At 40.0% G+C, this 12,910-nt stretch overlaps 1 protein-coding gene across 3 annotated transcripts in view; it reads left to right on the top strand.

Moving 5' to 3' along the window:
• The window catches only part of LOC125454481 (inositol polyphosphate 1-phosphatase), a 71,753-nt gene extending 63,712 nt beyond the window's left edge, over nt 1-8,041 (top strand). For all 3 annotated transcript variants that reach the window (XM_048535307.1, XM_048535306.1, XM_059647165.1), the window contains one exon: nt 2,934-8,041. In XM_048535307.1, the coding sequence (XP_048391264.1) occupies nt 2,934-3,489 (556 nt within the window). In that variant the 3' untranslated portion in view covers nt 3,490-8,041. The remainder of the gene's footprint in view (nt 1-2,933) is intronic.
• Nucleotides 8,042-12,910: the final 4,869 nt, after the last annotated feature.

Here is a 12,910-nt window from a genome sequence, read left to right as displayed (position 1 = left end):
CCTGGTTCTTTGTCAGCTTTTAACTCTCATTAATTTCCCCACTACCATTTTCTTACTAATACGGATTTCTTTCAATTCCACTCTCCCACTAGAATCTTTTTTCCCTAACTCCCAAATTGTCCACAATCCCATCTTATCTATTCACAGTACGTTACACTCTTCCATTACTTCCTGCCTCACCACCATTGATCTATTAAATGTAAGACCCTTATCCTTATCCACAGATTATTCCCACGTCGCTGTATTCTGCTGCCTCTTCATCGGCCTTATATCTTCTTTTGCACTTCCAGTACCCTGATTCTAGTTCGTAAGGGTGTAGTCTTCCCTTTTTTCCACCATTCATTAGAGCACGTCTCTTAGCCCTTTGCTTTGCAATGTCCTTCCTAAATTCTTTCTTCTATTTCCTACTCTGTCTTTAAAGACTTCCTTATGTTAGCTTCACTTGAAATAGACAAAAAAAAGTTTAAAAATAGGCAAATTGAGACATTTTCTAATATTCAGAAGCTGTGGGGCAGAGAGAATGAAATTAAAATCTCACAAGGAGTATCAAGCACCATATAAAATGTTTGCTACTCAAGAAATGCATGTGACAGGAATAAAGCCAAAATTCAACACATCATGCTAATCTGTTTTGTGGAACTAAGGACTGTAGATGGTGCTCTTGTAAAATAAGTCGGTTTTGTCTGGTGTACAATCCTTCATTATACATGAATTGAGCAGTCATAATAACACTGGCTCCTCTGTGATCCATTGTTAAGTACTGCAGTTTGTATTTTTCTTCCTGTTATTTTTAGCAAACCAGACATCTGACTCCATTGCTATTCCTAAATGTCAAGCTATACAAGAAATGCAATTTGATGTAATCACTGCACACACTTAGTCTGCACGCCTACGTATACACCCTCTTTTTGTCCTGCATGCACCTTATATTACTCATAACAGACACAAGTGTGGCTTTGAACCCAATGATAAAACCAATACTAACAGTTAGCATGGTGCTTTTTTCTGAGTAGGAAGTAGAACATATTTAAAATTTTCTTGATTCACTCCCCCTCCCTCCAAAGAATCTACCCACTTGAGATGAATTGTGGAGAACTGCTGTCTGGATTCTTGTCAATGTCACGGTGCAAATGATAATACCATTTTAGTACATGAAATTCATAGAATGTTTAAATTCTGACTCTCTCTCCTTCACTTCTCATTCTAAATCCAGGGAATTAATAAAATATTTATTAACGGCAGCAGATGATTGAGACAGGGAGTTACGTTTCCTTTTCAGAATGACACAGAATTAACAGATAGTTCTTGTTAAAGCAGAGTGAGATTTGATAGCACATGATGTGGTCCAAGCAGACACTTTTAAACTTACTAGAACATTGAAAACTGCAGCAGTAGTAAACCATTTAGCCCCTCAGGCCTGTCCACGATCAAACAAGATAATGGCAGATATTCCACTTAAACTCCACCTTCCAGCATTAGCCCCATATTGCTTATTTTTCTTAGTACCCAAACATCTCTGAACTTCTGAAATGAAAAGCAGGAAATAGCTCAGCTGGTCTGGCATCATCTGTGTGGAAAGAAACAAATGCAAATATTTCAGGCCTGTGACCTAATCAGAACTAGAATTTAACTTAAGGCTTGACAGAGTAGACACTTAAAAAAATGTTTCAGAGGTGTGTAAATCAAAAACACCAGGTCACAGTTCTGGAATAAGAGGTCTTCCATTTCAACGTAAAATGAAGAGAGACATCTTCATTTGGGAACATTGTGAATCTCTGCAATTCTCAAGACCAGAGACCTGTGGATGTTTTTTCCGTATGTTCAGTTCAAACACCAATAAACTCAAGACATTATAGATGTTGGAAATCTGAAATGTAAACAGAAAATACTCGAATTGATCAGAGGGTCAGATCTTATTTAAAGAGAGAAACAGTTTTGTTTTTATTTCTCTCCACCTTTAACACCTTCCTTAAGACCCATGCTTCTTTGTTTATGCACATTCTGACTTCTTTGATGCAGTGTATAATTTCTTACGTGATGTTTCTGTGAAGTAACTTGGAGTGTTGGCCCAGCTTAAAAGTGTTACTTAAATGTTAATTTTGTAAGCAAAGACACTGTACTGACAGGAATTTGCTAACGATCAGTGTTTGTTTGGCAAGTATTAAATGATGATGCAATTTTTGTGAAATTATTTCATTAAAACACGTTATGAAATCAATAGTGCATTTGTCAGAGTGGAAATATTGCACGTCTGATCTCTTTCTCCACAAAAAAATTGACGTCATAAAGAATCACAGAATTATTTTGCCCCAAAAGGAAGCCATATGGCCTATACTATCTGCACCAGCTCTGTTATCTAGTGCCCATCTCCTGTCTTTTCCCTGTGGCCCTGCGCACCATCCAATTCTCTCTTGAATACCACAACTAAGCCTGCCTGCATCACATTTCTAGGCAGTGCATTCCATGCAGTAACAACTCACTGCGTGAAAAGTCTTCTCACATCACCCTTGCTTCATTTGCACTGAAATACTCCGACAAAATTAAAATAATAGTCTATGTAGTTGCAAACACAATTGTAAAACAAAATCAAAACTTTATCTAATAATTTTGGACTTCCAGTTTTGTTTGGCAAGAGTGACAGGAATGCAGAACTAAGAAGTGTAAATTGAATTAAAATACACATCAGTCATGATCAAATTGAAAGGGTGACCAAGCTCAAAAATGATGTTCTCATCCTATTCTTATATACTTTTTCTACATAATTGGGTCAAAGTAACCAATCTTCATTTAATATTCAGAGGTAGCAAGAACTGCAGAAGGGACCTGACCCAAAACGTCAATTTTCTCGCTCCTCTGATGCTGCCTGGCCTGCTGTTTCCTCCAGCTCCACACTGTGTTGTCTGTTCATTTAATATTATTGTTTTTCTTCTCAGATGGAGAGGTCAATATTTCTGGGGGCTTTCGTATAAAGACATCAACATCTGTTCACTGCAGAATCAGGATGCAAATGCTATATCTCAGTCAACTGATGATCAGCATGAAGATCCAAGGTGGAATGAAGACCTGCAGCCCAGAGATGATAATTTATCAGCTGTCATTAGTACAAGTGAAAACGAAGCTATCAAGACGGCATTGTCCATGTTACGGTTGTACTATGCAGCTGGTGCTGGCTATAAGAGCCTATGTGCTGTACAAGGCTTTGTCAGTGTCTATCTTTTGTCTGAGGACACCACTTTCAAATGGGACTGCTGTGCACCTCATGCTATACTGAGGTCGTTGGGAGGAGGTATGGTAGACTTTAGAGAATGCTTGAAAAGAATAAAAGATGGCAATTTGGATGAACTTCCTGAGTTAATCTATAATACACCAGTGAATGGTGCCACTGGTGTAGACAGATGGGCCAATAAAGGGGGCTTAGTAGCTTACAGGTGTCCCAAACATTTGGACACCATTATGAACATCATTTCTAAAGTCAACCTTGGAGAATAATTATGTTTTAAATTGCCTTTCCACTTAAAAGGGCAGCTAATAATATGATAAAATGTATTACAAATATGATACAGTTTTGGACTTCACATACTTTAGTTAGCAATACAACAAAACCAAAGGAAGTCTTGCATTTTATGGTCAGATTCACAGAGCAAACTTTAAAGAGAGAATGTACAGTGCTCATTTAAGTAAGAACTGAGACTACTAGCATGGAGACAAATCTCCAAGATTGCAAGGTGGTATATTTATTTACCATGCAGCCACTAACACTATAAATATATATATGGATATATGTTCTATCACAGCATTTCTCAAATGTCTTCCTAGTGTGACCACATTTTAATGCTTCTGGCATTGTGTTATCCCAGAGTGAAAATTTAAGGGCTTTGAGACTTGTTGCGGGGGAGATTTCAGCTGTTGATCAGCCGTGGGAGAAGTGAAATGAGTGTGGGCAAAGTTGACGCAAAGCCAAGCGTTTCACAAGAAATGCAATACCTACTGTTTCACAAGCCTGTTCTGTTCAACAATCCAGGCTGTGGCAGAGTAGTCCATTAACCCATGTCCACCAGTAACAAAAAAAAAGCAAAGCTTCAAGGGGGCCACAAAGTCCAAGTCCCATTGCAGGCATTGCTTGGGACCTCGCAATCTTGTGTCGCAACTGCACTGGGGAGTCACCACTCACAGTCTGCAAGACCCGATTTCATGACAAAATGAATTTGGTTGAATTCAGACACAGGGCATAAATTTAACAGTGGCATGACATTTCCAGTGGCAGAATCTCTTTCTTGATTTTTCCTTGTCCCTGCACTGTTACAATTATAATCGATAGAACTGCAAGGTACATCGTACAGCAGGGGAAGTTCAACCCACTGGAGCTACACATGGGTTGTAAAAGAACCTCCTGGACAAGCAGGGATACAGTTCATCACAGTCACAACTTTCCTGCCCAACAGTAATTCACTTTATTCATGTTGGCATCATTGTTATTTGTGGAGACCAGTTTAGTCAGAGAACTACATGTACTCGCACATCTCATGGTTGGCACACATTAGTTACAGTGGAATTAAGAACATCTCATTCTTGTGCAAGAGGCAGTGATGAGTTGACTTGTTCACATGTCCTGTTTTGTACTCTGCAGTCTGTGTGACGTGGCTGAATTTGCAGTTTCAACTGGCTGTCCCTTCAAAGCATTGTAAAGACTATTACCTCAGATCACTTTCAGCAGGGTTACTTGACATGTTCTGGGTGAATTCGAAGCCCTATAAGAACTTTGCCAGCCAACATCCAGAGATGCACCCCATGTGGACATTGTTGACACCATCTTTTAAGTCCCTCATTTTCTCACTTGCACTGTCTATTCCACCAACCCCACCACAACCAAAATGCCAGGTTCTTCCCTTGTCCATTTCCCCATGCCTCCAGACACTCCTTACCACTCTCCTTACTACTAAGTCATTCTTGCCAGTTTCCATGCAATCTCCCACTTTCCTACTCCTTTCCCTTATTATGCAGAGTTCAATAAGTAAAATCACTGGTAGATAAACAGGAAGCTGGAAGAGCACAGCAAGCCATGCAGCATCTGGACGAAAGGAGATGTCAATGTTTTGGTCTTGCCCTCCTTCAGGACTGGATGTGGAGGTAGGAGGAGTTGCAGATAAAGAGTTGTGGGGGGTGGTTAGCGAAATGGTGGTGATAGGTGAAGCCCAGTATCCACCTGTCATCACCATTCTGCTTCTCTTCCCCTTTATCTGCACTCCCCTCACCCCCACCTCCAGTCCTGAAGAAGGGTAATATTGACAGCTAACTGCTGATTTCCTCCAGATGCTGCTTGTCTTGCTGTGTTCTTCCAGGCTGCTGTTTGTCTATCTTGGATTCCAGCATCTGCGGTTTCTTCTTGTCTCTCACCAAGTAAAATCGCTGACCTCAGACACAACTGCATAAGGCTGAGCTCTTGTTTATAAATGAATGTGGACCAATGCTATGAGATTCTCATGCAATGTTGACTTTAACTTGAAGGTAATAATTGAAAGTAGTTTTATGCTCTTGAGTATTAATGGAGCACAGTTTTATTACAAACAGGAGCCTATCACAGCCTGGTATGAGGTTTGGCATGTCACAACCACAGTGCTGGTCTCTGACTTAATCTCTACACTTCAACCCAACACCAGGAAATTGAAATTTCAGCTTCTACGCAATTCAGTCACCTTACCTATCACATTTCCTGTTCTTGCAAACTCCATGAAATTCCCCTACTGGATGTAGAGTAGAAACTTAGCAGTGTGGTAGAATAGAGATAACAAGGTCTAGAGCTGGATGAACACAACAGGCCAAGCAACATCAGAGGAGCAGGAAAGCTGATGTTTCAGGTCTAGTCCCTTCTTCAGAAATGCCAATTAAGTAGATTAAATCAAAGTTTGCAAACATCCATCCAAATTAAAAGGTGTCTGAATCAGATCCTTCCTCATTTCCAGTCTGGAATATCTTGATGGATTAACATATTCTCTCTAAATCTTTATGTTGTGCTATAAATGTGTTGTGCTTCAGACTGGAAACGTATTAAGCCTTTATCAACTTATCCTTTCAAGTTCACTTTAATATATGCTTAAAATATTTAAGTGTAGAACAATGTACCATTTCACTATTTAACATCAAATTTATAAGTTCTGAGGATGGGTCATTGGACCCGAAACGGTAATCATGATTTTTTTCTTCACAGATGCTGCCAGACCGGCTGAGCTTTTCCAGCAACTTTGTTTTTGTTCTTAAAACTGCCAATATTTTGGTTTCAAAGTCATACTCGGGTTGGTGAGCTCATTATAAGTACATTCATGCAAAAACTACACCAGTTAATTGCAAATTTAGGAAGTGCCAAATAAGAAGATTAAATCAAAGTTTGCAAACATCCATCAAATTAAAAGGTGTCTGAAACAGATCCTTCCTCATTTCTAGTCTGGAATATCTTGATACATGGATTAACATGGGTCTAAGTCTTCATGTTGTGCTATAAATATGTTGTGCTTCAGATTGGAAATATATGAAGCTTTTATCAATTTATCCTTTCAAGTTCACTTTAATATAAGCTTAAAATATTTAAGTTACTTATAATAAACCTGTTTCAGAATTGTAGCACCCCCTCAGTACAGCGGTACTTTCCAGCCCAGAGGTAAGGACAGTACCGTTGTGCAACTAGATCTCAAATATAACATAATGAATCTTGGATTTATATGAAATCTGACCATTTCAAAATAGTTCAGAGCAGTTGACCTGAAGAATTACCTTTTGAAATGCAGTCACTGCTTTGTAGACAGGGACCATCTTGGGGCAGTGCTCAAACTGGGAAAATTGAATTGTGTTTCCTATAGGTGATCAGCAGTTGGGTATCAGAGGTTTGGCTGACTTCTTTTTTGTTCCTGTTTAGTCACGAGATTCTGCCCGATTACAGGATTCCTGTAACTGGCTTGACAGAAGTAAGCTGACTGAGATCCAAGATTTAATCTGTGTTGAACCTGCTCTATGTACCTCAGTGCTGCACGATTAAGGGATTAATTTTAATTATTATTAACACTTATACGGAAAGAAATTGAAGGAATGCCTTGATGAGATTATGCAGTAATGTTGGGACAACCTGCAGATTGAAACTTTGATCGCACCATAGACTTCCAAACAATGATGTAGTAGTTACTGTTCTCATGACTTCACCTTTTTCTTTTAGGAAATAACGTGAACCTGTAGAAGGATTTTCAAGCTGGTCAACAGACCAGCCACAGTGTAATTATCTATGTACCAGTTATTAGATTGACCCTGTGTGGCAAGAAGGTTCTATAACCTCTCATAACTAATATGATAGTTGAGGTCCACCAATGTGCTCCAGGCACAAATATTCCCAGTGGATATCAAACCAGAGTTTGGATCTCCACATGTCAAAACTGCCTAAAAATCTCACACTCAGAGGCAGGAATCTGAAAAGAATGAATCAATTCAATTAAATCAATAATTATTAAATTGGTGCTAGTAATTGAAGGGACCATATTTTCCTCTATACTGTCAATTTATTAACCTGACTGTCTACCATATCTCCAAAAGGACTTTAATATTCAGAAGTAAATAGTTAAGGATCTAATATCTCTGATATATTATTCAATTGACGGTTCTTATGCTTTTATGTTGTAAAGTAAGTTCATATTTATGATGTATAGATAAACTGCAATCATTACTGAAAGCAAATGCTTTTTTACTGACTATTATGAGCCAAGGGGTAAAAGAAAACTTGTAAATTGTTTGCAGTACCTTTATTTGAGCTTTTTGCTCAGAACATACATTCATGTGTAAAGATATATTAAGTAGTGTTGTAACTAATATTAATGTGCAATATATGTATAAGACACCACTGAAGTATGTAAATAAATTTTTAATAAGTGTCTATGAGAAAAGGTGAAGTATAGCTTACAAACATAAATTAAGGATGCAAAGGGCAGAACATTATCTACACCATTTCCTGTGTGCTTATTCCTAGATGTTATAGACGTGTGATTATTTAGAAACTTCCTCATAATTAAACCTTTATGTATTTTACATTGAACCTATTCTGTTCAATGCTCATTCATTAATTTTACCTATCCTTCTCCCACAATTTATTTTTCCAAATCCTGCTTTTCTTATTTGGGGTAGTTTCTTATGCTGGTTTATTGTTCTATAGGCAGACCCTCCCAAGCAGAATCCTCCCTTTGTAGATCTGAGTTTGATCCAGCTTCACCTGACATACAAGCATGCACTTTTTTTGAAAATTTCCCATATCGTAAATAGAAACTAAAGGATTTACAGTGTTTACAATTTGCTATTAGGATCATCTGTCACCTCAAATAATATTCATTCAAATCATTTAGATCAGAGGCTGATCTTGAGACCTTTCTGTGATAAGACTTTTAATGCATTTTTCGTATTTTGAGACTGGATCAACCATTGGGAAAGTTTGTTTTTGTAATATGTAGTTTGAGATCGGACAGCTAGTTATACTCCCATTGTGAAGACCTGTACAGACTTATAAGAGGGAGGTTTTATTGCTGGTGAGCACATAGGTTTAGGTGCGGGATTGGGTTGGTTGTGAAATGGGGTTAATTCTTGGAGAAATGACAACACAAGCATATTGGGAAGCTGACTGAAATCTGCCAACTGCTGCATTTAACTTCAGTATGTTCGGCTGCGTGCAGGCATTCATTGCCGATCCCTAACTGCCCAAATGATAATTAAAATCAACTACAGGGGATCCCTGATTTACGAATGTCTGATTTATAAACACTTGTACTTACAAATGTGTTCCTATGCATGATTGTAATTTTAAAGACCTGACACACAAGCATTTTCTGTTCTTATAACCAGCTGCTTTTCATTGACCTGTATTGTTTCCAACTTGTGTACAGATTGACTTATGAATGAACTCCAGAACAGAACCTGGGGACTGCCTGTTTATTACAGGGGGCCTGAAATCAAAACTAAGCCAGACAGCAGATTTCCTTCCCTGACGCCCATTAGTAAACCATTGGGTCTTGCCAACAATAGTTAAATTAAACCAGTTTTTATTTGAATTCAAATTTTCACCATCAGTCAATCTCCCCAGAACTTTAACATGGGGTTCTAGGTGACTAGTGCAGTGACATTACCACTATGCTGTTGCCTCCCTAAAAACAATATGTTATTCACTCAATTACAGTGATACTATCATAGCTTTTGCAATTTAACTGCGCAAAACTGATCAATGGATTTCCAGCCTTTCTGGAATTTGCCTGTGAAAACAAGGCAGGAATACAGCAGCAATTGTGGATGCAAAAGGCATGACAGGGAAATATGTCAATAACTGCTGAAAATTCACAACTACACACTTACTTGTTTGTGGGAAAAGGCTGGTCCACAGTGATTGTGCTGATTGGCTTTACAATCCTGGAGGTTGCCCATACAATTCAAAAGGTATCGTCTACACTTTGGAGGTTTCAACATTTCATTCTATACTTTGGAGTTCTGATTTATCAGATTAGTGGGTGTCTCTTATGCTGTGTAACTTTGAACCTCAGATGGGACCAGGATGATCAACATCAGCAACAACATCAGTCACAGCCTACTGCACTTCACTCTACATTCTTATATCCCCAATAATCTTTCACCTCCTTGGTAATCAAAAATCTGCCTATCTGTCTTAAAAATATTTAAAGATTCTACATCCACTGCCTTTTTGAGGAAAGGAACTCCAAAGACTAGAACCGTCTAACAGTATTTCGTTTTCCCTCATCGTTGTCTTAAATAGGCAACTGTTATTTTTAAACTATAATTCATAGTCCTAGATTCTCCCACAAGAGGAAATATCTTTTCACCATTCACTCAGTCAAGTACCCTCTGGATCTTTTAGGTTTCAATTAAGTCATCATTGACTTTAGAGGATGTAGGCCTAGCCTGTTTAGCTTAGTCTCAATGCAATCCCCTCATTCAAGTATTTGTCTACAGTGTTCTCTGAACTGCTTTCACTTTAACATCCTTCCGTGAGTAGAGTGACCTATAGAAAGTAGTCCAGATGCGGTCTCACCGATGTCTTGTATAACTGAAGCATAACCTTCTTACTCTAACATTCAATTGCCCTTGCAATAAAACATCAGTCTATTAGCTTTCCTGATTACTCGTTGGACCTACATACTAACCTTCTGCAATTCATGCACGAGAATATTCAAATCTCTCTTCATCTTAGAGCTCTGCCAACCTTCACCATATGGAAAATTTGTTGTTTTTCACTCTTTCTGCCAAATTGGACAATCTCACACTTTTCCACATTGACAGATTTCTTTCAATTACTTAACTCATCTATACCCCTTTGCATAGACAGTAGGAACTACCCCTGCTGGAGAATCTGTGATGACAATGTATAGGGCTGAATGAACGCAGCAAGCCAAGCAGCATTAGAAGGGTCCAGACCCGAAATGTCAGCTTTCCTGCGCCTCTGATGCTGCTTAGCTTGCTGTGTTCATCAGCTCTACACCTTGTTATTCCCTATTTCCCTTTGCAGGCTGTTTGTATCTTTTTCATAACTCACTTTCCTACACATCTTTGTGTCATCTGCAAATATAGTTACCATACCTTCAGTCCCTTCATCTCAATCACTTTTGTAAATTTTAAAGAGTTGAAACTCCAGCCCAGAAAACTCATTCCCTCCTGTCAGCCTGAAAAGGACGAATTCATTTCAGCTCTCTAATGCCTGCTATCAAGCCAATCTTCGATCCACGGAAATATGTTACACCCAATACCATGAGCTTTTACTTTCACAATAAACTTTAATGTGGCACCGTATTAAAATGTCTTCTGGAAATCTGAACAGAATACATCCACTGGTTGCCCTTTATCCAGATTAAATTACTCCTTCAATGAACTTCAACAGATGAGTTAAATATGACTTAAGATCAGAAGAAATAGGAACAGGAATAAGCCATTTGGCCGCTCAGATCAGCTTTCCCATTCAACTAGATCATGACTAATCCAACATTATTCACCGTCACTTTCTTACTCTTTCCCTTTTGCCCTTGTGGGCTCTACCTAACAATCTTGAACGTATCCAAGTGCCCTGTGTTAACACACTCAGTACCTTTATTGAAGTACTTAAGTAGAGCATTTTAACCAGTGCTTTTCATGCAATACGTTTACAGAAACACTTTATTGGAGCATTTAAGTAGAGCTCTTTACAGAAGTACTTGCAAAACTTTACAGAACACATTTAGGTACAACACTTTAACCGAAGGGTAGACAGTTAGATATTAGCTGCTTGCAACTAAACTGGCCAGGCTCTGTCAGAAGATAATGGCAACTGCAGATGCTGGAGAATCCGAGATAACAAAGTGTGGAGGTGGATGAACACAGCAGGCCAAGCAGCATCTTAGGAGCACAAAAGCTGACGTTTCGGGCCTAGACCCTTCATCAGAGAGGGGGATGGGGAGAGGGGGAGGCGGGTAGACAATGGATCGAGGAGAAGATAGATGAAGAGGAGACAGACAAGTTAAAGGGCGGGGATGGAGCCAGTAGAGGTGAGTATAGGTGGGAAGGTAGGGAGGGGATATGTCAGTGCGGGGAGGACGGACAGGTCAAGGGGGCGGGATGAGGTTAGGAGGTAGGAAATGGAGGTGTGGCTTGAGGTGGGAGGAGGGGATAGGTGAGAGGAAGAACAGGTTAGGGACGTGGGGACGAGCTGGGCTGGTTTTGGGATACAGTGGGGAGAGGGGAGATTTTGAAGCTGGTGAAGTCCACATTGATACCATTGGGCTGCAGGGTTTCTAAGCGGAATATGAGTTGCTGTTCCTGCAACCTTCGGATGGCATCGTTGTGGCACTGCAGAAGGCCCATGATGGACATGTTGTCTGCAGAATGGGAGGGGGAGTTGAAATGGTTAGCGACTGGGAGGTGCAGTTGTTTGTTGCGAACCAAGCGTACGTGTTCTGCAAAGCAGTCCCCAATGCTCCGCTTGGTTTCCTCAATGGTGAGGAAGCCACAACGGATGCAATATACCACATGGGCTGATGTTCAGGTGAACATCTGCTTAATGTGGAAAGTCATCTTGGAGTCTGGAATGTGGGTGAGGGAGAAGGTGTGGGGGCAAGTGTAGCACTTCCTGCGGTTGCAAGTGAAAGTGCCGGGTCTGGTGGGGTTGGATGGTAGTGTGGAGCGGACAAGGAAGTCACAGAGAGAGTGGTCTTTCCGGAAGGCAGATAAGGGTAGGGATGGAAAAATGTCTTTGGTGGTGGGGTCGGATTGTAGATGGCGGAAGTGTCAGAGGACGATGCGTTGTTTCCGGAGGTTGGTGGGGTGGTATGTGAGGACGTGGGAGATTCTCTTATGGTGGTTATTGCAGCAATGGGGTGTGAGGGATGAGTTACGGGAAATGCGGGAGACACGTTCAAGGGCGTTCTCAACCACTGCAGGTAGGAAGTTACGGTCCTTGAAAAACAAGGACATCTGGAATGTACAGGAGTGGAATGCCTCATCCACTCTGCCAGAAGGAGGTTTCTGTCTACACTCAGGTTCCTGACCCAATCTTACATTTATTTCTTGTGACAGTTGATCTCTGGAATTATCACTGAAGTGAGCTCTAAGAGACCTACTTTTTACATGATTTTTCTCCAGTTTTCCAGGATATTCCATGACCACATGACACAATGTGCCCCTAGTCATTCGTAGGGCCACTACCTGTTCTTTGGTCTCCTTACATGTCTTTGAGTAGTTTCATGCTGTTTTATCAGGCTGAACCATTAAACTGCAACCACAATGGCTCCATAGTTCTCACTGGAATGGTCTATTCCTGTTCCTATTTCTTATGGCTTTGTGGTTAAACTTTCCAGAGCAATGGGACACTTTCCCAGACACCCTTTTGGAATGTTTGTTCCGATTAATCAAGTCT

This window comes from Stegostoma tigrinum, chromosome 7 (assembly GCF_030684315.1).
Source record: "Stegostoma tigrinum isolate sSteTig4 chromosome 7, sSteTig4.hap1, whole genome shotgun sequence".
Lineage (NCBI taxonomy): Eukaryota > Metazoa > Chordata > Chondrichthyes > Orectolobiformes > Stegostomatidae > Stegostoma > Stegostoma tigrinum.
The sequence above is the reverse complement of the archived record's forward strand: the minus strand, read 5'-3'. Positions and strand labels throughout refer to the sequence as shown.